Source organism: Rattus norvegicus, chromosome 7 (assembly GCF_036323735.1).
Source record: "Rattus norvegicus strain BN/NHsdMcwi chromosome 7, GRCr8, whole genome shotgun sequence".
Classification (NCBI taxonomy): Eukaryota; Metazoa; Chordata; class Mammalia; order Rodentia; family Muridae; genus Rattus; species Rattus norvegicus.
In genome coordinates, this window is record NC_086025.1 from 47,479,020 (window position 1) to 47,506,309 (window position 27,290).

Consider the following 27,290-nt stretch of genomic DNA (forward strand, 5'->3'; position numbering starts at 1 on the left):
TATTAATGATAATCACCTCACATAATTAGATTTCTGAACTTCTACATCTCAGATACTTGCAACTTTATGCTTTTTTTTTTTTGATCAACCTTGTGGCATTTTCCTGCCTCCTGCCTTGGCAACAACCTTTCTTTTCTCTACCCCAGTGCCTTTGTCTATCCCACGTGGCAGTGTAAGACGTGAGGTCTTACAGATTTGTCTTTCAGTACTCAGACTCATCTACTTATTTAAAACTGCAAGACTTTCTTTTAGACCATAATTCATTATGTATAAAATATATATTTTTAAGACTATATAACATATAGTAACACATATCGTCTATAATATATTATGTATGCATATATACTTTTGTATGTATATATGTATATATGAACATATATATATATACATATATCACAATTATACCTATTCATCCATTAATAGATACATAAAACATTTTTACATGTTGCCTCTTGAAAATGTCACAATGAGCATGGCAAAGCAGATATTTCTTCAAGGTTCTGATATTTATAGGGTTCTCTGAATTGCATGCTTGACTTATTTGTAGTTATTTTGAAAATCAAACTTCTGCAATTATTTCCATCATGGGTATATAAATTTATACTCCCAACAGTGCAGCAAGATTTGCTTTTTATTTTTACATGGAGGCCTTTATCTGCTGTATTTGCTCATCTGGTTGGGAGAACTGCACAGGTGTGAAATAGCACCTTATGGTTACGAAGGGCACTTGCCCGCTGATTACAGATGTTGAGTTTCTTTCTGTTATCCTTGGACTCTGTGTACATCCATCCACTTTCAAGTCTCTTGACGTTGTTTTGATGGCATTTGCTTTGTGACCCACTAGGTTTAACTAAGGCTGCCTTACTGGGCATGGGTTTGAAGCTATCCACTAGAACATGAGAGATCCGTCACTGGCCACACTATGGATGACAATGACTTCCTCTCCCTCATAAGCCCATCAAAGCTGGTAGCTCTGCTGAGCAACGTGAGATTCATGATCCCTTCCTCCATTTATGACTAAATGTTTAGGGCTTGAATCTTGTACCATCCCCAAGTAGGCAACCATGGCAGCTCTGAGTTCACGAGTGTCATGGCCACATCATTTCACTAAGACAGTGCTCCACATCCCTCCTCCCCAGTGTCTAGCTCTTAAATATTTTTTCTACCTCTTCTTCTGCAGTGTTCGCTGAGCCCTGAGGAAGATGAAAATCCCACTTAACAGTTGTTCTTAACACTTTGACTAGCCATCGTAGCTCCAAAGAGAAGCCTCTTTGACTTATGGCAGAATTAGTCTATGAGCATATACATTAATGTTTATGAGATGGATTTAGCAGTATGTATCTTTGGCAGTACAGGAGTAGAGGCTTCACTGCTACTGTCTATGACTTCCATAGTCTTGGGCCTTTGACCAGGTATACAATAGAGTGATGCTTTCACTAACAAATGTATGTTCTTATCACAAGGAAATCTCATCAATTAAAAAAATCATCTTAATAGGTTTCATCACTGCATTTTAAGGCCAAACAATATATCAGTGATTATGAAAATGCATTCAAATTTATTTCAACCCTTTACATCCCTAAAAAACTTTCTGATAATGCCCTACAAGAAAATATTCCTCACCAGGAGATCCTTAGAAGTAAATAACTAACAAAAATAAAATCAGAAACATTGTAGGATCCTGATCACCAGCTGTAACAAGCCATTTGAAAAAATCAGTTGGGTGAGACAAAAGGCACATTTTGAACTTTTCATTATTGTTAAAATCACACATTTATGAGCAAAACAATCAAGCCACCAAACAATACCCCAGCACATGCCAGACATGTCAGACAAAAACACAGCCAAATGAGAATGTTTTCCACAGTCAACACCACATTCCAATCACTACAAACTTGTACTATAGAAAACACTTTGCAAGTATTGTATTCTGGTAATGAATTCTTTTCTTCTCATAATGGAGTTTTATTTCCTGGCATTTATTAAAGCTAATCTCCATTTAAGAAAAAAGAATAGCTAACTATAAGCAGTATGGAGTAAAACAATTATAGAGTAGATACCGTCTGCTTTCCATTTTAAAGTCTAGCTAGGAGATCTTGGTGTGGGGGGAGCTGTCATCACAGTCCCTGTGTGACAAGGCCTCATCTCATCCCCATTTGCTTTTATGGACTCACTTGTCAGCTGCCATCTACGTGTTCTAAGCTCAGAGCGCCCCAGGGTGGTAAGAATGGCAGTGCTCTAAAGTCCAGCATCAAGCTTATTCCGTTGGGAACATTTCTTCCAAGTAACCACGCAGGCTGTTCCACCAGAAGTTCAGCTAACAGAGTCAATTACTGAAAGGCGCTTCTGTCCAGTCCTGCTGCTGGCAGACCATTGGGATACACAAGGATTTTTGACAAGTCAGTGATGACCAATTACATGGACTTAAAAGATAGAAAGGAATCTAGGGTGCATCCCACTTTTTTTCTTTCTTCATGAAAATAGATGATTGTGGAGTGTGGGCTCTGTTATCTGTGACAATATGTTTAATTCAGTAAAATGCCTAGTTCTTTCCTCTCCACTTCCAATGTTCTCATGGATGACAAGAATGGATAAGAAGCTGCCTGCGCGTGAAGTACATGGGCCATTGCCTCCAATAGCTTTAATGAAAGACATAACATTGATTACTATCCTTTATTATTGTTTAAGCAAGCATAAGGGTTTGGGTAAAATAGACCAGCCTTACACTATTTTTTTTTATTATTGATATCGTGCGAAACTGTTGAAAATGACAACAGATATAAATTATGTAAAATTGCAGAGCCTAAAATTCATGTGACACAAGCTGAGCCAACACATCTCTAAGCTCTAAGAATCATGTGATATTAACGGTGAGGTAAAACACTGAGAAAAACATTTGGCAGATTGTCAAGTTTTACCACTTAACGTTTCTCCTTCCTAGTTGGATTTTCCCACCCAAAAACCAATCCCAAAGAAAGCACATATTTTCACGCTGGTTGAAAGAAAGAAAGGAATGGAATATCAGGGAAGAAAGACCAAGATAAATGTGTCAATGTAACACATCATCGCTTTCATATTATTTAATTCCAAAGGATTAAACACTGCGGCACAGACAAACATAAACACTGACACATCGCAGAGTTGATATACGTGAAGGTTTTGATATATCAATAGCATTGCTTTTTAATAGATCCCATATTAAACTCTGATGGCTTCTTGATGCCCAAGGGTGATTCACTCTGCTCTGTTCTGAGAGGGAGTCAGCCTTCCCTGAAAGCTGGCTTCCATTCTTAGTGCAGGCTGGAAAAAAGCAGGGCTGTTTGCATGGCACAGCACCAAACCCTTTAACTAGAGACTCCTGCCATTTAGAAGCTCAGCTTTCACTACCTCCCATCTGCTGCCCAAGAAGAATTAGATCCCAATTGTCTAGGCCACCGAGAGAAGGATGTTTGTAGAATTCCTCTGGCATTTCCTAAAGCTGGTGGCCTTTCCACTCAAATGTCAGTATTTTCTTTTTATTTAAAAGACTTTGCTGAACAAAAATATTACACTATATAAAACGATTTGATAAATGGAGACCAAATTCGGAATGCCCGGTATACAGACAACCTGAGCAATCTGACTGCCAGAAGAAATTATTCAGCCAAAACATCCAGCAGAATTTAAGAGAGTTTAGCAATTTAGCATATGTGAACGAGAGCACCATATGTAGGAGCAGCGACCAAGACATCATACCAAATGACTAGTCACAACTGTTAAGCTACAGGGCATAATATAATTGTCTTCATTAAGGGGTGGTAGCAAATAAAGCATTTCTTGAGGCTTTGCTACATGAACAAAAAAAAAAAGATTGGGTGAACACACATATCACTGAAGTGAAAAAGGAAAGGGCAGAAAGCTACTTCACTGAAGCTTCAGGGGAAAACCAAGAGAGTCTTGGTTGGAAGAAGGCTAAACACGACCACTCTCTCTCATTTGAAACATTGTTTTAAAATAGAACGACCCACATTGAAAACATCTAACACACTAAAGCTGATATGCTTCTTCTTTGGGCCTCTTTATGAGTGGAGACAACCCATGCCAAGCCCTGAGCAGCGTGAGCTCAGGCCTCCCTGGGTGACCTCTGAGCCAGAGATGACAGCCCCAGGCCCATGTTGACACTCTCTGGGCTTCTAATGACAAGCAGCAGCTGGCCTTCAATTTTGTGATCAAGAAGCCTGGGAGGGAAGCCGAATGAGTTAGGCAGGATCCAAAGCAGACTTTGAAGCCAGAGACAGTGCCAGACACCCACAGACTCTGCCTATCAAGTAGCCTAAAATCTCTAGTCTCTAGCAGCAATAAAACAACCTATTATGGAACTCTACTTCAGATGCCTTGCTTCAACAGAAGAGGAATGTGTCTTACAGTTAACCAACCATCTCAGGAGCTCCTAACATTTAATTCTACAAAAACTTTGATTGACTTCCATATAGTCCATAGCAATATGCCAGTTAAATATAAAGGTAGAAAGTTTTATATAGGTAAACTTACAGAAACACAAAAGTCCATATCTGCATTTAATGCATGTGTGGCTGTATCTTTGTGTTTATGACCTATGTCCTATCGGTACAATTATTTTCAGATAAGCAAATCTGAAATAATTTTAAACACAACTGACACTGCTGGATATGACTGATAATACTGTTACACATTTGATTCCTGATCAAGGAATTTATGGCCTGAGTCTACACAAACAAGAAATCCATTAGTCTCTAACCACCAATTTCTTCCATTTGTGCACAAATAACACTATAGACTCTTTATTTTAGGCAGGGTCCAGAAATATCTTCAACTTCAGAGTTTTCACAGAACAAAGTTAAATGAGAAACATCACAAGGTTTTCTCATACTCTAACATTTCCCAGTGAGTAAAAGTCTAAACAGCCACAAAAGAACTATGGTTAAGATTCATCCTATCGCCCATCGGAGTAAAGAAACACATCAATACATTTGAGGTGGATGAAAGGAACAGGTTATTGAATAAATCACTGGTTTTTTCTCTTAAGAATAACACATCAAGTTGATAAGCAGAAAATTTGTGTAAAATGATCTAATAGCCAAAGATACTGCACTTCGTGCTACAGTACATAGAGAAATCAAGCAGTGACATAGAAGCTTCTTCTCAACTTCCTAGTAGTCAGAATTCTAGAAGGTGCTATGTAGTCTGCTAGAGGAGAAAACTAGTCAGCATCCTTGCATCTTTTGAATCCTAGTTCCTACAATAATGACCAGCCAGGCAAGATAATCTCATAGATGCAATAGTGACAGGGATGTCATATGAGTACATGTCTGCCTTCTCTATCAATTTAAGACCCACTCCACAGAGAGAACTCATTCCTTATACCATAAATCTGGCCAAAAATCCATTGTTATGGGGCTACCTAGGGGGAGAACCTACTATTATTATGTTAAGTAGTTATAGTTTCAAACTGTCTTCTAAATGTATATCTCTACACTTATAGGTAAATGCAGTCCTGTGTCCTTATCTGAGAAGCTTCTTTAGACCGTGGACAGTGACTATTACAGATTCACAACTCATAAAAGTGGAGAGGTAGTGTCTATATTGTATGTAACTATTCACAGAACTGCTATAGCCCAACCCTTCCCCCAAGGCTCGGGAAACAACAAGGACAAAGTTCTAAGAGCCAGGTATCAAGAAGGACTTCTGCAAACGGTGCCTTCCCAAAAGGACAGCTCTAATCATCTCATAAACTCACAGCAGCTGTGGTTGCCTGCACACAATTAAGCCAGCAACTGACAGAGAAGGGCACAAGACTATTAACTCCTAGCTGAGGTACTATTGGTGGCTGCTGGGGGAGAGAAAGTCAGTTTTCTTCAGGAATGTGCTCCTGGCCAGTGAATGGATCCATAGCCAGGAATATAGTGTTGTCACAGTATCCTACAGGATACAGTGGGTTATAAAAAGAAGAAATGGAAGGGGGATGGATGATGGGTGGGATAAAGGAGGAATCAGACATAAAAGTCAAAGAGAAATGTGATCAAAGTTTGTATCATGTTTGTAGGAAATTCTGAAGAGCAAACATCTAGTTTTTAGTATAAGGAGGACTACAGGGATGTCTACGTTGGCAAAGCTCTTGTTACCTAAGCATGAGGACACCAAGACCAGTGCAGCAGCAAAGTATAACAGTGCATGTTTGCAACAACAGCACAGAGAAAACAGATACGGTAAGACTCCAAGGCTTGTCACCCAATCAGCTTAGTTAACAGTGAGCTTCAGGTTCAATGACAGACTGTCTCTCGAAACAAGGTACAGACTGATCTCTAGAGGAACCACACATACATGCATGGATATATGAATATAGACATAAAAATTTTAAAAATAATCTATATGACGAGAACAATATGTATCTCACAGACAATCTGCTTTCTCCCAATTTTTTCATCTGGATGACCACTAGCAAGCAGCGTCCAGAGAAACTAGTTTGGGGAGGAAATACGTTGTTTGCCCAGTGTACTTTCCTCCAGTCTCTTTCTTGAGCATCCTTATTCAGTGGTAACTACTAAAGGGCTCACACACCTGCATTATTGCCTTTTGGAACTTTTAGTGGATTATGTGAGCAAAAATGTGGGGTATTACCTTGGAATTCATACCTGGATCTAAGGGGCTCTGGAACCTACCATCTCCCTCACTGTAATATCCTATGTGTGTGCAGAAATTCCACACAAGCTTTTATGTAATGTCTTCATTGTAAATCTGTACGAGAGAGCATAATTATGTGAATAATTAAAACTGTAATGTGGAGTCTGATGTTGATTTCTTCTTCTTGTGGAGAACATGCTTTGGGTTCTTCTCATCTGAATTATACTGTAGCTTTCCCAAAGTGCAGGGAGCTCAGCTTCTCTGTGATGGTCCCTGGATAGCTCTCTGCTACATAACTAAGTTTATCCATCAGCCTGACATAAATTGCCAATGGCAAACTTGGATCCAGAATCCTTCTCTGTAAGTTCCTTCCCAGTAATACTATGTAGTGGCAATTCTATACATAGGCAATTTTTTCCCCCTCTTAAAGCTTGCAAACTGCTTTAATCTCATTGTGGTGGACTTACAGAAACCAATGCAATCAACTCTTTCTGGAGCCTTACTGCATTTCAAGTGTGCAGATGTTATCTGCCTTCATGCTCTTAAAGACCCTGTGGGAAAATACTATTACTGCTCCTAGTTTATAAATGAAGACATGGGCTGGAGAGATGGCTCAGCAGTTAAGAGCACTGACTGCTCTTCCAGAGGTCCTGAGTTCAAATCCCAGCAACCACATGGTGGCCCACAACCATCCGTAATGAGATCTGATGCCCTCTTCTGGTGTGTGTGAAGACAGCTACAGTGTACTTATATATAGTAAATAAATTAATCTTTAAAAAAATAAATGAAGACATGGAAACAGAAGGATATTAAGCAAGTTGATCAAAGTGATACAACTTGGAAAGAACAGAAAAAGTATTTAAATGCAGATGAAATCTAGAACTGAAACTTCACCTCATGCAGTACAAAATGCAAAGAGTGAATAGTTTGCACGTAGTACATGGTGGTTCTTGAATTGATTTCTACTTTAAAATTAACAGCTTTAAAATAATTTTGTAGAAAGAGACTCATAGACTTGACATGTTCAAGATAGTCAACTATGAATTAAAACTGTATTGCCGTAGTCTTATCGATAACCTTGTGAAAATCTAGGATGGTGGGTTTTGTGATTTCTCTCACTTGCCTTTAAGTTTTTCATCCTGTTTCCCAACTATAAGATATTCTTCCTCACCCTTCATGTTACTCAGTTGAGCCCAGCAGAATTCAGAAATAATAACAAGTAGTTTTTCTCTATAAGACCACGAGAAATAATTTTTCAGCTTATTGTTTTATGTAAGTCAGGCACATAGAAAAATGCTCTATATTGATGAGTCAATTTTATCATTATTTCTGGAGCTGGATGCTGTGGCACATGCCATTAATTCCAGCACTTGGGAGGCAGTGGCAGGAAGATTTATGAGTTCATGGCCAGTCTGGTCTAGAAAACTTGTTCCATAACATTCAACATGAGCTATACTGAGAAGCCAAAAAAAAAAAAAAAAGGAAAATGTAAAGTATGTCTGGCTTTTGGGTATTATGAATTGGACATGTACCTAACAATGCTAAGAACAAAATCTATCACTGACGTATACCTTCAACCCCTGGGCTGAATTTTGGGGTAATTTATTAGTGTTGATTAGGAAAATAATTTTTAACATGATTCAGTAGGTTAAATCATCAAAACATTCAAACAATTCACTAGGAGTTTTGAGATGAGGAAGAGAAAAAAAAAGTCTTCAAATTGAAGAAAGAAATATATTGGTAAGCAACAACATGCTTGCCCAAGGATCTGGAGACTGGGAGGACCTTTTACTGTAGGGGTAGACTGGGAACAGTGATTACATGGCAAGGGGTGGGGTGAGAACTAAGAGGACCTCAAGAGTCAAGCCTGGAGTATGGACTTAGAGGACCACGAGAACTTCTACTTACACATGGGTCTACACTCTCATCCATCCCCCTTACATCAGGCTGAGAATGCCTGAGAGTATATCTACCAAGCCAGCATAGGGCAACGGAGGGGAGTGAATAGTGAGTACTGAGCAGATTATATCTCTCCACTCCCAGCTAGCCAAACTTCTGAAAGCTAATATAGAGATGGACAGACCTGGGATTATGTCCCATCTTCCATGATCCAACCTTCCAAAGGATCTGAGTCTTGAGAACAACAGTAAGGTCGACCAGCCCAAAAACCCCAATGCTTTGACTTTGGGCGGAGGGAAAGCAAAGAAGACCTGATGCCAAAGGGTGTTATTTAAAAAGCTAAAAGAGTAAAACCTGCCTGGGAAGAATGTTCCCAAGCATTTTGTCTCCCAATATATCAGTCACTATTTAATAAAGTAGGACTCAGAGAAGGCTGGAGTATACGTCTTTGATGGATAATCACTAGCAGTAGATTGCCAAAGCTGGTGTTCATATTTGCTAAAATTTTAGTACTCTTGCAGGATGAGCAAATTGGTGGAGGGTAAAGGAACCACAAAGAAGTTCTGGCTGAAAACTAGGCAGAGGAATTGGCTAGGATCCCAAAGAGACTCCCAAAAACCATGATCTGAAGAATCTTTATACCACAAACTGGCCACCACATTCAGAGTAGGTTTACTGAATAAATTCTGTTTTCTTACCTGGCTGTAAGCTTAGTGAATATCTCATAGGCAGTCATCCCTGTTGGCTACAGCTGCTCTAGTAAACTCTAGAATATGGAGACCAAGTAGGAATTAATGTCAACCTCTTTGTAGATGATCTTTGGATCCATCTGTTACCTTGATGGTCTTTGCCACAGATGAGGCTACATCTTAGAGTTAGCAGGGGCATCTGCCCATCTTTGCCTTGTGTTGGGGAAGGCGGACAATGATCTTCCAAAGACCTGATGTTCACAAGCATTAGATGGCAAAGGCCCTCTTATTTGAAAGGCCTGGATCTTGCTTAAGTGCCATCTTTCAGGTCAATGAAACTATCACCTACCCTAGACTCTGTTCCAGATCTACAGTGGCTCAGAAGATCTGGAAATGAATATCCAGGGCCTGATAGCCAGAAATCTGAAACAGTGAGTTCCTGGCTGCTGGATGGGTTCATCAGGGCAAAGCCGAAGGATGTATGTGGTAAAAAATTTAAGATATTCAGCTAACTTTCTCAGATTTTTACAGTAGTATGCCTAGACTATGTACATAGTCTATATACACATATATGTGTTGTACATACACATATATGCCCATGTACATGTGCATATACAATATGTATATATGTGTTACACTTAACAGTAAACATTTATGTATTGGGTAACATAGTGAAAAAGAAACATTACACATTTGAGAATATGGATATATGTAAAATCTATTGAAAGTCTTTAGAAAATTGCAAGGTGATTAATATTATAATGTGAAGCTTAATTTTTAAAAATTTTTTTCTAAGTTTCATAGTAGGCCAGAAATACTGCCTGTGTCTGGTCACAGTTGACATTAAGGAGAAGCCAACCTTAGAAAAGACTCACTGCTGACTCTTGGTCTTAGTTACCTTTCTGTTGTGCTGATGAAACACCATAACCAAGGCCATTTATAAATGAAAGCTTTTAAATTTGGGCTCATGGTTGCACAGGGTTAGAGTTCAGAACCATCATGACATGGCAGAGAGCCTGATAGGAGGCAGACTGATAGGGCACAGGAGTAGTGTGTGTGAGCTTACATCCTTATTCCAAAGTAAGCGGGGGAGGGCTTTTGCAATCTCAAAGCCCTGCACCCCACAGTGACACACTGCCTCCCAAAAGGCAACACCTCCTCGTCCTTCCCAAACAGTTCCATCAGCTGGAGACCAAGTATTCAAGTACACGTACTCATGGATGCCGCTCTCACTCAAACTACCCCACCTTGAAACTAAATGTCCTCATCTTCACAATAAGCCATATAATTCCTGTGTTATCTGTAACTATAACAATCTGTAACTAAAATGCAGAGAATCATGATAGTTTTCCAATCAAAATTATTACTAATAAATATTAATGAATCTTATTTGAGGTACCACTTAAACTCCCTCTACTCTCTAAATCCCCAGTGAGCATTATAATTTTAACATGCCTTTTTGGGTCCTTTTTGATTTTACCATTGGGCCAGAAATGATCTAATGTTAACTGGAAATGAAGTAATTGAAAGAATACATGTTTCAGAACAATTCTTTCTGGAACATAAATTTAAGAAGGGATGGATTTAATGACTGACATTTTACTAGTTTTAACTTTAGTGAATTCTCTATCCAGGCACAGTTTAGAGAACATATGGTTCTGTTGATCTTATCATTTGGCAACAAGAAAATAAGTGTATGTGACGGATGAATTACACTACAATATTAAGGGATACCATCATGTTTTAACATCATTTACAAAATGATGGAAAATACTGTGCATAAATTCTTTTAAGTGTTCTATAGTTCTTTTTGACCTCAGTGCCTTTTTCCGGATACTAATTTGTTGGCTGACCCGCTTATAGTCTTTGGAATAGCATTTAGTTCACCATGAGATCATGGAAAGCATTTGCAAAGAGTTGAGATGTCCATTTCATAATAAAAAAATCAAATAATTTTATGGATAATTAATCACCATGTAATATTCCTATACACATGGGTGATGCTAAACTGATTTCTGCATAAGCTTCTGGTTGTTCCATGTACAAAGCTAGCACAAACATTCAAATATTCATTTAGGAACAAGACTATTAGATCTCTAATGAAAAATATTAAGGTCCACTAAATTCATACCTGGAGATTCTTGATCTCCAGAGCAATGCTGACCTCCTATTCTTAGCTTATGAACTTGATAATGAAAACTAAATATGAAAAGCTCTTCTATGGCTATTCTTGTCCACTGGTCTAACTTGCGACTTTGTTTTTTATGACATAATTTTCATCATCTTTTTACATTTATTCGTGTGTGTGTGTGTGTGTGTGTGAGTGTGTAAATCAGAGCATTATTCAAAGGAGTTGGTTCTCTTTCCACCACGTGAGTTCCAGAGATGAACTCACGTTTCCAGGATTGTCCATAAATACCTTTACCCACTGATCCTCATCACGGGTCCCTAACATTTTTTCCTACATCTTAATCCAACCAGTAGCTCTTCCCAATGGAACTCCTGCAATGGTGGGAGTGTTCTGTACACTAGCCACTATGTATCCACTAGCCTTCTGTGGTAGTCTGGAACAAGAAGTGAGACGAATGAAATTAAAAATCAAATTCTTAATTTAATTTGGTTTAATTAAGATATAAATAGATAAATCAAGATATGAACAATGACATCACCGAGAAAAGCAGCAATCGGCTATTTTACAAGCTCTGATTTCCAGGATCTAAATTCCTACTGGTTCCTCTCTAACACTTTAAGAAGAAGAAGGGAAAAATAAACAAGCACCACTTTAGCTAATCAACATTCTATTAGAATTAAGGTCCTCTTGACAAAGCCCCATTTTGAATGATGTTTGTAAACAAGTGGATGAAAAGCCCATTATCTTTGAGAAAAACTGAAACAACATTGGGAGATAACGGACCCCTACCCATTCTGGATATAATAAGAATCTATAAACTGGCTGATTTTGATTTTACTTTCCTCATCTAAGAAAGTGCCCGCTAAGTACCAAAAACAAAACCTTCCAGGAAAGATTCCTTATACTCTCAGCCACTCAATATTATAAGACCTTACACAATAGAGTTCATGTGGTATAGAGCATAACATTACAGCACTAACGTGTGGTTTTGATTTTGGTTTGGACGTAGTGCAGGGATGAAGTCTAGAACCTGCTGCCTGCTAGGTAAGCAATCTACTATTACTGCATTACATCACCCCAGAAGGTTCTGAAAAAAGAGTGTTTGTCATAGGTCAGAGGTTAAGAAACTGGAAAGCACCAATACTATATGCTTTATAATACTAGCATGTCTCTATAGAGAGTACTTTTTAAATTTTGTGCTTTCTTTTTCCTAGCAAGAGACTTTCCAGAAACTTAGCTTGGGTTCCTTAAATTGCCTTTCTAGCAAACATCGCTAAAAGCTATCACTACTCAAGCAAAGGTGGTACTAACAAGAACACTGTAAGAGGAGGAAGTGAGGGGCGGATGATCTTGAGGACTGGAGCCAACAGAAGTAGAACCTGGAAATGGGTCCAGGACCGTGTCTCTGGCCCAACAGATACCCTGAAAGTGACTATGTATGTAGCTTAAAATGCACTAGAGATGGCAGCTGCAAGTTGCCAGAGGAGAATCTATCTTAGCCCTAGGGAATATGGTTCTTCCAGAGAGTACCTAGCTGGAGACAGGCATTACCAGTCAAGCATTGTAGGACACCTGCCAGCACCATCTGTTTGCTGAAAATGCTTCTGTGTAGACTGATGTCTGCGGACAAACTCTAGCTTGGCCATAGCATGAGCGAGCTTGCTTCTCCATTCTTTCACCTCCATCACCACCACGACTCAAGTAATAAATCCTAGGCCCTGTGCTCAAGTACACCCACTCGGAGATACTCCCAAACCTAAACAAAATGTGACAATCCTTTTATCTGTGCTTATTGAAGAATAAACAAAAGTTGTGTATAGTCTTAATATCTTTATAGAACCAGTATGAACGCTGAAAACCCAAATCTTGTACAAATATCTGAATCTGTTACTATCCAAAGCTTCAAAAATCTTGGCTAACCTTCTGCCTACAAAATATCATGAATAAATTCATAAGTAAACGGCTAATTTGTAAGGGAAAAAAAGTACGGAATTTTAAACCTGTCACTGCTCTTGTTTGCAAATGCTTGAAGGTCTCAGGAGACTCTATGAAAAATTCAGGAGGCTGTATTAGCCACCAGACTTGGAGTGTTCTCCTTAGTCCTCACAGGGAGCAATAAAGTACCACAGAATATATTTACTCCAACCAGAAAGACCTCACAGTAATCATAGAGTTGCTTTGGAGTGAGATTGTAGTTTGACTTTTTAAAATCTGTATTTCTGTCATTTAGATTAGTATTAAAACTGTACCATCATTAAAAATTTCTAACTATCATTATTTTTCTGAGTAAGCTGTAGCTGTAGCCACACAGGCATTTCTTCCTGGTCCCACTGTAACAGGTCTTGAGTATGCATCAAGTATAAGGTGTCCAGTCAAATAAAAGGATGACCAAACCAGGTATTGTCCATGACTTTATAGACACAACCAATGCATGAGCATCAGCAGCAATGGGAATGGTTGTGAAGAAGACGAGCAGCTGGGTTCTTTTTATAACAGAATACGATGACAGATAGGTAAACGGAACAGTGTTGAGAAAGAAAACCGAGAAGATCTGATATGTGGATAGTGTGGGGAATCCGGCATGTGCAAAAAAGAAGCTACAAACCACAGACCAATAAGGACTCACACAGCTTGAAGGGAGGAAGCACTTGCTTTGTTCCAGGAAATTAGACATGCTTTCCAAAGAGGCTACAGAGAATGGCGGAGAGCAGTGGGAGGAGTCACCATCAGAGCGAATCAGATGAAACTGTGTAGGATTCTCCAATCATGTTAAGGAGTTGATGTCATATCCCAGAAGCACAGAGGGCCTCACTGAATGGTGTTAGGAAGGAGGGTGATGAGGTATTGACCCAAGCATGTGTTTAGTGCCACAGCTAGTCAAACCACTACTCTAGTTCCTGATGATGGATATGCAAGAAGTCTATAAAATGGAACATTCCTACAAAAGTGCTAGAATATTCTTTTATGTATTGGTTTTCTAGTAATTTTCCTCCAAAGCAATCCGGAACTCACTGCGTTACTTCATAATTACATTAAAAAAATATTTTACAGAGCACAGCACACAGAGACATTAATTATGAAGTTCACATTGCTTTAAAAGCATTACCCTAAATTCTTTTCCAATGTTAATTAGAAAATAGCATGTACATACAAGGTGTTGTTTATCTGCTATTTGCAAACACCGCAGTTTGCCAACACCAGCAACTGTTAAAAGATAGAGGCCTTGCTAAGGCAGAGCAAGGTAAACCTACTTCATCGCACCAAACAATGCTGTTTAATCAAGCAGCAGCCAAGAGTCTGAAGGAGAACATTTCACGTTAATGAAGACTATAAAAGAGAAAATTAACTACCGGCAGCAAAATGTACAAAGTAGGAAATGTCTGTTTGAGTCTTCAGAAGCAGACTAGCCCGAAAACTGAAGGCACATATTTTGATACGTTTGCAACAGTTTTAAGCATCAGTTAAAACAGTAACGTTAGGAAAATGTAGTGCCTGTGACTTCAGCTCCAAAAAATATTGGTGGAAGTAGAAAATCTGAAGGGACATCAAAACAGGGCGGAATACTCCCTTCGCTGTGCCTACACACATCAACTACACTGTAAATTAGGCCCAGAGGTGAACACACTTCTACTTTCTTTTAAAAGCATCCTCTTGATACACACACACACACACACACACACACACACACACACACACACACACACACACAATTCCCTGAAAAGACTAGCAATCCTACCCCTGTGGCAGGCTGCAGGCACAGCGCGTCCCACCATGCTGAACAAATGTTCAGTGTGAATGCGGTCCAACAGCACACCCCGCCTCTCTCCAGGAGACCAGGTTGGCTCACATACATGACTGTCCTCATGCCACTAGCTCCACAAAGAGAGCAGAAAGCCCAGCTTTGGTGATTACTTAGTGCGCTGTGAGCTGGCAAAGTGAGGAACTGAGAATGGGGCCGGACTCTTCCAGGGTAGACTGGCGGTTTTCCTGAAGCATTGTTAGCGCACCTAACAGACTCCTAGCAACGCATTTCTATAATAGAGAAAAAGCTTCCTAAGAATAGATGAGGAGCCTCAAGTATGAGTTCCTATGTGTGAGAAGCATGCCGCCACCACCATCACAGGATGTTTAAGGCCAGCAACAACGAAGTTAATTAATAATAAATGAATAGAAACGAAGATTTTTCTGCACCAGGGCTCACTGTTCATAAATTTTCTGTCATACTTTGAAAGGTTTCTTGTAAAGCATTAGATCAAGAGCTAGACCTTGCTAGGGACATCTGTCCTTCCGCACGTCTTCATGTACAGAAATTTAAGCCCTGCTGATAGATATTGAGAGGGTAGATATCTAGTCCCACTGTGGTATTTGAAGGTTACGATTGTGATGGGACTGAATTAGACAAGGGGGGAGGTTAGTGTGCAGCTTGTATAATTTCAAACCTCTCCCCTCTCCCGCAGGCTTCATTCACAAGACCAAAGAACACTATTAGACAATGTGTTGCTAAAAAGCAAAATGAAAAAAAAATGTGCCAATTAGAAACTTACCAAAGTAAATTTTGAACATGTGAAATTTTGAATGGTGTGCATATTAGAACTATACAAGGGTAAATACACTAACCACTGTGCAACATACCAGATAGAGAGAAGGTGTACCATCCTTACCCTGCTCCCATTAAAAAAAAAAGGCACCTGTAGCTGCAATGGCATGGCTGTTACTGGATTAACCAAAGCACCCCTCACTCCCAGAGACCTCAGCTCAGCTCGATCCTCACCAATGTCACAGCTACTTATATTGCCACCTGTCCATCTGCCCATTGTTCCATGTGGACCTAGTCCTGTGCCTTGCTTCTGCAATGAGATCCAGCTTTAACCCAGCCTGAATCAGCAAGCCTGGATTTCTGGCTCTTGAGCTCCAGACGTTCTGCAACTCCACTATGTATCTTGTCTTAGGAAAGCAGTGTCTCTCTTGTGGCTTTATCTCTGCTTGTCTGTCTCCTAAGCCAGTGTTTAACCCCCTGAGTTCTGCCCTGCCCTCGCTATCACTTTGTCACCATTTTCTCATGGGTAGCTGGGTTGCTAAGTAGTTCAGTAAATACATGCGATCGCAATGAACTGTGTAGTGTGTTGCCTCAAAATTAACATTAACTCATTACGCTGATTTCTGTTTTTCAAAAAGTGACTGCCAACTACCAGCAGTAAGAGGAAAGTGGGACTACTTAGCACATTGAAGTCAACAAAACCAACACACTCTCTGAATTGATGTTTAACCCTTGGCTTGGTGCGAAGACACGAATGTGTGTAGGTTTCTGAGATAGCCTACTTGTGTTATTTATCACACCCATTTAGATTTTGACTCTCCCTTGGAAATCGTTAAAGTTCATTTGTGTTTACTCTGTGCATGTTTGATGGTCATTCTCTCCTCATGAAAACAGAAACGAGCTCATATACAGTAATTTTTAGAACTGGAAAAGTATATTTTTATCTCAAGGCACCATAGATTAAGAAAAAACTTGTACCCAGCAATATTCAATGGACACAAAATAATCGGGTTTTTCAGGCTCTTATCCTAAGGTAAATAAACTCTTTGAACTCATAGATTTCTCTTCAGAACACCTCTGCCACTGAGCTTCAGTTCCATGAGACTATGTATAACAAACATTATCTTGAGCACCAACTATTTCGTGACTGTCAAGAAATCAGCAGGTAAACTGTGGTCTAATTTGAACCGCTAACACCCAGCTCAGTATAAGCCGGTGAAGAATTCTCAACACAAAAAGAAATCCTACTCTGTAGCTAGTTCAGAAGTCCTAGGACTAACTTAGTACTTCAACTGCCTCGTTAATAAGTATCTCAAGGTTGTATTGTTTGGTTTTTTTTTTTTTTGTTTTTTTGTTTTTTTGTTTTTTTGTTTTTTTTATGAATGAGGGGTTGATGTAAGAGTTGGAAAGCAGGAATGGACACTTTAATATCCGGAGTAACATCTTCATTGATACATACAATGCATACCTGGCAAAAAGCAATCTCAGCAAGAAAGGGTTTTATTTTGCTTCGAAGTTTGAGGCACAGTCCAGCAATGTGAGGAATGTATGGCAGCTTGTTCAGTCAGGAAACAGAGACCAATTTGTGTGCTCTGCTCACTTTAGACCTTACTCAGTCTCCTACATTTAAAGTAGGACTTTTTACATAATTTAACCTAAAGTAGATATACCTCACTGTCCTGCTCATAGCTTATATCTTGAGTTATTCTGTATACTATATAGTGGACGATCAACATTGCCCATCACAACTGTTAGGATAATACAAGCTGCAGATCTGTCAGCCATAGGGTGGCAGTACAAGGTTATTGCACCTCTCTTGGGTGTAGACACCTATCAACTGAATATTTCAGTCAAAGCCACACATATGGAAAAACTGGGTGGTATTATCATCAGTCTGGAAATGCGTCTAGAATTTCTAAGAGGAAAATAGGAATGTATAGAATACAAACGATGAAAGCCTTCTTGGAAAGTCTTATTTCCAAACTATGCTGAAAGAGAAAAGTGACCTGAAACAAATAACAAATCCATTGTGTTGATACCGGAATCTTAGGCCTAGAATATGTAATGTATGCTCAGATCAAACCCTCAATAATAATTCAAATATAAGTAGTTCAGTTAACTAGTAATTCCAGGAAATACTAGAAGTAAGGAGTCCAGAAAGGATACAAAAAAAGGCAAAAACAAAAATCCCAATAACAATAACAACAACAGAGTGAAATTTATCACAATGATGTATTTATCACTGAAACTTTATCCTCTACCAAGAAATTCTCAGCAGGGCTCCCTAGAGCTCTCCTTCTCAAACACCAATGAGCAGTATGCAGATGCTGGAATTTTACACAATCTGATTGAGTAGGTGTGGGATAGAGCCTGAGACTCCATACTACCTCATAGCTGTCGTAAGTCGGTATTATCTTGGTTCTTACAAGGTACACATCAAAGATTTAGAAAGTTTCCTACTGCTTTTTCACTTAGTCTCTTATGAAACAGAATTCATTATCCACACCTGAGTGATAATAGATAATTTTGAAGAAATATTTTATCATATATATATGCCCATCTGTAGAATGATGTCATTATGCAGCAAGGCAGATCCAGGATAAGGGGTAGCCTATCACTGGATGAGAAGGAAGAGTAGGTGGGGAAAAGTGTTCTTTTATTCTATATTTTGTAATTAATGATTGTGGGGCCAGGAATCTGTGGGACTGGGAGGAGTCGTGTCCAGAGCGGGAATGGGATGAGTTGGATCTTACCCTGTGAGTCTCATCCTGAAGTGGGACCATTCTGCCTTGGGCCTGCATTTCCGGGTACAGATAGTCCTGCAACCCTCACCTATGCCCACACTTAATCACAGTCAGGTTAAACGTTCCCTCTCCTTATAAGGTCATAGCAAGCACCTGGAATTCCTCCTTATGCAAATGAGGCCCACCCAAAAGCCCAAATGTTTAAAATGCCTCTATTTCCCCTCCCCCACTAAAGGATCTGCTCCCTGAAGCCTATCTCTGGAGAAGTCTGTTTCTTGTTGCTCTCGCTTGCTGCCTGAGGTCTCCCTCACCCCAAGTTGTTCTTGCCTCACATCCCTTCCCTGGATCTGCCATTTGTGGTCTTGGGTCATTACACCATTAAGGGAGGGAAACAGAGTAGGAATGACAGATGGTATATGCATATTTTTCAATATTTTAGAAAAATATTTAAACTCATTCTTAGTTACTAGTTTATACAATCATAATGGCCATGGGATAATTTTCATGTTAGCATCAAGATAAGAGAAAGTTTCAAAAGAAATAGGAGGGGCTAGCGGGATGACTCACTGGTTATAGCACTTGTTGCTGTAGCAGATGTGCTGAGTTCTGTCCTCAGTAACTACACCATGACTCTCCATCACCCATAACTCCAGTTGTCCTAAGGGAACCAGGGCTCTCTGCTCTCTGCTAACTTACTCAGGCACTAGTTATAACATGAAGGCAAAACACTTATACACATAAAAATAAACCCTTCAAACTAAAAAGAGAAAGAAGTAGGAATATAAATGGGTTTATGTGGGGCTGGAAGGAAAGGTTGAGGTTGAGAGAGTTCCTGCAACAGACTTGAGCTACAGCGTTCATGTCATATGCTTGACAGTCATGCATAACTCCAGCTCCAAGGGATCCATTTCCTTCTGTAAGCTCTGTCCATACCTACACTCGGGTGAACATACCCACACAGACACACGGAGACATAAATAATTTAAAGTAAAATCAATCTTAAAATACACCAAATCTTCTATATTGGTTATCATTGTATTATCAAGAGGATCATCATGATAGCAGGTATTTGTACCTGCTTGTGTACAATTGTACCTCTAGTGCTCAAAGGATATAGATATTAAGTATCTGTTATCTCAGCCCTGATTATATTGGTTGTCTGTAAGAAAGACAGGATCGTTATATTGGCTGGCATATTAAAGCCAGCGTTAGGATAAAACACATGGGCTATTACAGAACAGAGAAGTGGAACAATGGAGTGTGCTTGCATATATCCCTTTTTCTTCCCTGTTTCCAACACCTTGTGTTTTAAAGTCTATTTGCATTTAAAATGGTTATACAAATGGTAACGAAAGGAGAAATAAAGCCATAAAATCTTTAGAATTCTATTTGAAGATTATATGTTCAAATAGAGAGAGAGAGAGAGAGAGAGAGAGAGAGAGAGAGAGAGAGAGACAGAGAGAGAGGAAGGAGGAGGAGGAGGAGGAAGAAGAGGACGAGGAGGACGAGGAGGAGGGGATTGGGGAAGGGGTCCACCTAAGTTCTGAACTGAGAGTAGAGTTTCTAGAAACAGTGTTGATCAGACAAGCAATACACATTAATACACCCTTATAAAACAGAACTCCATGTAAAGTGGCTGTGTGACATCCAAATTATTGTAATGTAAAATGTTTCAGAAATGGAAGGTCGGACTAACTGGAAGTAGAGTGGCATGAGCAATGTTGTTACAAACCCATCACAATCTAGCCTAGTACCCACACTGCCACTTTGGATGGTTTTTAAATGGCATAGTTTGGTTTTATACAATTTATCTTCCAACCAGTTTCCTCTAATTAATGTATATGCTGTATATACATTAATAGTAGTCAGGTGGGTTTAATGAATACCACTCTTAAGAAGGCCAGAACCCAGAAGAGTGAAAATGTCACTAAGCCTTCTCTAGTGACTTAGCCTCATATACTCTCTCAAGAGGACAAAATTTCAATCACTTTTACACACAGGTACTATGTGTGTAATTTCAAGTACTTCATAGCACCTTGGAGAATAATCCCAACTCTAATATACCTCTTTAACCTTATGATCCTGCTAGAATTATTTTACCATTAGTACTGGGAGGAAAAACAACAAATTAACACATTTACAAAACAGAATGTCAAAATATAAATAGCAAAGTTAGAATTGGGCTTACTTGAATTGATAACATATTTTTATGTAAATCATTGACAACTCTAGATAGCTAGTTTCGGTTGAATCGTTTAAATTATATAAACAAGGCTTGGCCTTTTGCTTAATGTCACTTGAAAGAAAAAGTAAAATTATTTCTATGTGAACAGTCACTAATGAGACAAGCAGAGCCTTCTGCAAATGCTACCTTATTTAACCACCTGCCTTAACTTGATTTCAAGTCTAAAGTCCTACAGGGGCCACCCTTAAAGTGGCAAGCTCCTTCTCCAAATTAGCATTTTTTATGCAGCCACTGACATGATAACATCTCACTTCACACTCTTCTCCACATTTTGAACATTCTCACTGCATCCACAGTACAACACTCTGAGATAACTGCTGTCACTGGCAAAGGAATTATGTAACAAAGGCTGATCTTGAGCCTTCTCCAAGCAGTTGGGAAATATTATTTGTCAATAGCATATAGAAAATAATTTGGGGGAGGAGTACAATCTGAGTGTTGATCCTACAGATTTTTATAAATGTATATGTCCTCTGTGCGCATGTATATAATATATGTATATTTACACGTTGTCTTAATCTCCTTCTGATTAAACCAATGGAGCAAAAAGTATCTGCAACAGGTGACCCAATGTGTACTGAAATCCATTGCCATAATTTTGGCATGTGTAGAATGCTACCATTTTAATACTAACTAGTAAATCTTGACAATGATGTCTGCTTTCACTGAATGTACAACATATTCATGGAGCTATGAACTAGTGTTCCAGTGTTGTCTAAAATGCAAATGGCTGCAGTTACATCGACAGCAGAAATTTATTGAGCTCAGCTTTTAAGTTCAAGGTCACGACTAATTTTATGCCAGTGACATTTGTACCTATCAGGTTTTCATTGTCCTATTATTTTTGCAGAAGTAATCCCATGGAGCAATAAAAAAAACCTAATGGGATGCAATCTTCCAGCATCCCTGGCATCAACATGCAAATAAGGTTGAAAAGGTAAAAATTTAAAGATACAGAGCCTCATTATGGGCACATGGGAGATTATTCTACAAGGTAAAGGTTATAATCCAGGCTATGGTCCAGTATGAGCTCTAAGTTCTACTGATAAGAACTGGAATAATTAAGAAAGCCACTGAATTCTAACCAGCCCAATGCTTACCATGTTGATGTATGATCACTAGATGTATTTTTTGAGTTCTTTAAGATTGTTAGACTGACTCTCTTTAATTCCTAAAAGATCCCCTCTGCTCTGTTCATAATGATGGTGCTTTTGATACGACTTGTGCTCATGAGACCTTTATAAATTTCAGGTGTGTTTTCTTCTGTTCAAATATAGAAATCAGTACTTAAAAGAAACCCTAAAGTTCACATATTTAAACAAAAAACTTCACTTTTGAAGTTATATGTTCTTGAGTAACTGGCAACTATTTTTGTATTTGTTTTAGTATGATTGAGTAAAAATCTAATATTCAGGAAGAGAGACTCCAGGAAAATTGTGCACCAAGAACAAGGATATCTGTGCCAACTAAAAGTAGGGTTGAGCTACCCAGAAATTGTGGTTATTGTGAAAGAACCAAAACAAATAAGATAGTAAGTGCAGATTTTTACTTATGAGAGAAGATACTATATTAATAAACTGCAGGGAGCAACATGTTCCTGAGATCACCATAAGTGCTATAAACAATCGCTTTCCATTTAGAAGTAAAGCACAAAAAGCATAAATCCATGTATTAGAAAAATAAAACTAAAATCATGTAACATGTTTGTAGACTATAAGAGGTTAGCTGTGTAGTAGATAGATCGGTGCCCATGTTCACTCTTGTTTGTTGAATGTTGTTTTAAATATCTAATATATAATAAAGCCCATGAAAATAAGATATACGCACAAAATATCAGGGATATGATCATGTCTACAAGAAGCAACACGTAGAATATACATATTTTATTTCAATATTGTAGAACACTGAACCTATGAAGGACTGCAAGCACTTCAAGTAATTACAAGCATAATTTTATAGTCTCTTCTAGATATTGTATGATGGCAAGACTGAGGTCAATTCTTTGTCTACAAAAACTTATGATAATACATTTCATTTTCCACTATAATGCAAACTCATAAAAGTGTCATTGACACTAGCAGTTCCAGCTGACACTTAACAAATTTGAATTTTAAATGCCCCTGAACATCTATCTGTCTAATCATTCTAGTTACCTTTCTCATATTCTAAATGCCCCTGAACATCTATCTGTCTAATCATTCTAGTTACCTTTCTCATATTCTAAATGCCCCTGATCATCTATCTGTCTAATCGTTCTAGTTACCTTTCTCATATTCTAAATGCCCCTGAACATCTATCTGTCTAATCGTTCTAGTTACCTTTCTCATATTCTAAATGCCCCTGAACATGTATCTGTCTAGTCTTTCTAGTCACCTTTCTCATATTCATTTATTGACTGCCTAGTTATTTGTATATATTATACATATGATATATATATCATTTATGTATCTGTTTATCTATGTGACCTCTAGTTTATTTGTAGATCTTCTATATCACATTGCCCTCTAAAATATCCAATCAATGTGGCAGCCAACAGGTCATTAAATCCCATTTTTCATTCTTCTTCCTACTCAATGAAAATGTTCCCTTTCCTCTACTTCCTCTCCCAAAGGCTAGAGAAAAAGATTGGAATATTGCAGTCCCAAAACACAAAGCTGGTATTTCTAATTTTCCCACAGAATTATAACTCTCTATGCTTTTTTCTAAACTCAAGTATGAGTTGAACAGTCTTTTGTGAATTGGCCTGGGAATCCACACATGATTACAGTCCATTGTTTAAAGTCTCTACAAAAGCAATATAGAAAATTCTCAAAGAACTCAGTTCATTTTTTGGCTTGCAATCTCTTTTTACATTAGCAGAAAATGACTTGTTTGGGAAATGAATGGGTACTTTTCTTTTCTATCCATAAATCAGGGTGTCTAAGCAAAGTTAGACCTTTCTAGTATCAAGTGTTTATCCGCCACCCACCTACTCTCTAGGCCTATACAACATTATGGGTAAATTGCCATCAGTGTTAAGGATATTTTAAAAAGTATAAGGCAAAATGATTAATTAACTGCCTCCTGTAGGGACCTAGAGATGTTTGCTCAGGAGTAGAGTAGTTGACTGCAAGTGTCCCTAGGTTCAATCCTGGGCATTACCAAAATAAAGAAAAGAAGGCAAGCAAACAAAAATAAAAAACAGCAGAGCACTCTTTTAGACTGAAACTAACCATCTCCTTTGAGTTAGCAGCCTATAACAAAGGAAAAAAGCAGTATACTTCAATATAAACTGACTATAAATGAACATTATTCTTAGAAATGCACCCATGTAGAAAGGTAAATTTTACATGCACCAGGAATTGAAGAGCACCTATAGATATTGTGGACTTGTTCTTAGTGTTTCCCGAATGTTACTTTCCTTCAAGTACACAAAATGACACACAATACCCACTACACTCAAGAAAAGTGGCACCCACTGCTGTCTCTTTTAATGGCTAAGGGGGTGGCTGTGGCTCTATCCTAGGAGCAGGGAACCAAAAACTGAAGAAATTGATCAGCAATTGACTCAAAAGCCTCTCTCAGACTCCTTAACTCTAAAACTGAAAGACCTGGAGTCTTAGAGAACTGTAAAACATCTGCTAAGCAGATTTCTAAGATGCACGCAAAAGCAAATCTAGTAGTAGTAGTAGTAGTAGTAGTAGTAGTAGTAGTAGTAGTAGTAGTAGTAGTAGTAGTATTTCTTATACATTGCATCCAACTACAGTTTCCCCTCTGTCTACTCTTTCCAGTCCTCCTACCTCACCCCAAATCCACTCCTCCTCCATTTCCCTTCAGAAAAGAACAGATCTCCCAGGGATATCAACCAAACAAAGCATAACAAGTTATAATAAGACAAGGCACAAATCCATATATCAAGGTTGGGTAAGGCAATCCAGCAGGAAGATCCTAAGAGCAGGTAAAGGAGTCAGGAATACCTCCACTCCCGTTGCTGGGAATCCTCCAAGAACATCAAGTTACACAACCATACAATATACTCAGAGGATGTAGTGCAGACCCATGCAGGCCCCCTGCTTGTTGGTTCAGTCTCTGTGGTCACCTATGAGCCCTGCTTAGTTGATTCTTTGGGCTGTATTTGACCCCTCGAGCTCCTATAATCCTTCTTCCTCCTGTTTTACAGTGGGTCTCTGTATCTTCTCCCATCAATTGGATTAAGGTTAAGCAAATTAAGCAAATTAAGATTAAGCAATAAAGATTAATCAAATCTTAATCATGCCTCTTAGATCCTTACCTACTTTAAAATGCCGTTCCATTTATCTCACTCTTTTGCTCATGTGCCTCAGCCAATTGGTCCCCACATACCTACCCTGTACTAACAGCAGTCAACAAATATATCCTACATGGTAAGATTAACAGGGCTTTCTGTCCTGGGCAACGTCCTTGACCCTTCTTAAGTGCCCTTTACATTGTTCTTACCATAGTGCAGTAACTGAACAAAAAAAGGTCTCTTAAAAGGTAGAAATATTAGATTTAAGTGTGACCCTTTGGGGTGATTCTTGAGGCTGTAGAGTAAGAAGTAGCAATAAAATGACTCCTGATGACCAAATCCGCTATTAGAAGCAGATGAAGCAGAGATATTTTTACATCTCTTACCTTCTTCTGGTCCTCCAGCTTGTGACTCACCGGATTCTTCCCATGTCTGTTCATTTCTGAAGATAAATCCATCACATTAGGTCCTTGCCCACAAAATGCAAACTCTTCAAAATGGCAGCAAACTAATCCAAGACGCAGTGAACAGGACAACACTGGCATGCCACATGTCCCATCACACGCTGGCTCCGGGCTTCATCTACTCCAGGGGACAACTAGAAAATCCATGGATTGAATGAAAAAAATGAAAGCTTGCAATTTAGTTCCAGCACCTTCCAAACCAGCATATCGTTCCGTAATGCTGATGTCCACTAAGTGATCTACTCATCCAGGAAAGCCATTTCCAACTGCTACCTCTTCCTTTCTTCAGAATTCTCCATTTTAATATAAACGTACAGTAGTCCTATATACCTGTGAGAAAAGAAAAGCAAGAGTTAATACTGTGCCATGTACCACAGAGCTACATACATACATACCACACCACACCACATTAAAATAGAAATCAACAAGAAATATGCATGTGATCTATCAAACAATAGCTTTAGAATGAGCAAAAGCAATTTTATTTAAACTTCAAATCAAAATAAATCAATAGGATGCTTGTTTTCCCTCTGCTTTAAGATAAATTAGTGGATATTCATTTTTACAAGTCTAAGAACATTACAAAAAGAACTAGAATTTGAATCCTGATTGCTTTCACTTTAAAATCTATTCTCTGTCCCACATAAATTCTTGCCAATTCACATTTCATAGTTTGTGCACAAGGATTCAATAAATATGTGTGGCTGATGCTTTGATACATTATATGCATACCACATATATATCTGTGCTTTAAGCATTATACAATTCAGTAGTCTCCAGACCCAGACAAAATAATAAAATTACTAAATAATTTAATAATAATAATAATTTGTAAACTCAACTTTATCGAAGTATAATCATGCCCAGTAGAGTTCATCTATTTTAATGAGTTTGAGAAATAAATATATCCACATGAACCTAATTGTAAGCAAAACACAGAACATTTCATGTCCCATGTTCAACTGTTTTGCAAAGTCAGTCCACACACCCCATCTCAACCCCAGACAACAGCTGATCTACTTTAATCACTTTAAGATTACTTTTGCTGGTGCTTACATGTTTGTCATGACAACACATGGAATCTTGCGTATGGCATCTTTCCTTTAATGCTTTGGAGATTAACCATGTTGCTGTGTGTATCCGTAGTCCCCAGTGCTCGCTTCTCTGGGACCAGCTGCTTGCTGGCCTGGTGCATGGCCTTTCTGTCTCACTGGCCATCAGTATTGGACTGGTTTGTTAATTTGTTTATGTCAGCTCAACAATAGTATTTAATATGATTTGTGTTTCCTTATTTATTTAGCCAATCTGTTTTGATTTGTCCCCACAATCTCCTGCTACCCCCATGGTCATTTCCACATTTCTGACTACCTCTGAATCTTCTGTCTCCTTGTTTCCTGACAGGGTTTTTACAGTGTTGCATCTAATGTAACTTAGACAATAAAGAATTTGGTTGTCATCACTGCAAAAAAGAAATGCTCACAAACCAAATCCAAGACACATCAAAGACATCATCCACCATGACCAAGTAGGCTACATCCTAGGGATTCAGGGGTGATTCAATATATGAAAATCCATCAATGCAATCCACCATATAAACAAACTGAAAGGAAAAAAAACTATATGATCATCTCAGTAGATGCCAAAGAAGTTTTTGACAACATCTAACACCCCTTCATCATAAAAGCCTTAGAGAAAC

General features: G+C 38.6%; 1 protein-coding gene across 4 annotated transcripts in view; it reads right to left on the reverse strand.

Annotated features, from left to right (window-relative positions):
• Nav3 (neuron navigator 3) overlaps positions 1 to 27,290 on the reverse strand; it is a 788,263-nt gene that overhangs the window by 540,443 nt on the left and 220,530 nt on the right. For all 4 annotated transcript variants that reach the window (XM_063263475.1, XM_039079115.2, XM_063263477.1 and 1 more), the window contains exon 3: positions 25,517 to 25,924. In XM_063263475.1, coding sequence (XP_063119545.1) covers positions 25,517 to 25,675 — 159 coding nt within the window. In that variant the 5' untranslated portion in view covers positions 25,676 to 25,924. The remainder of the gene's footprint in view (positions 1 to 25,516; positions 25,925 to 27,290) is intronic.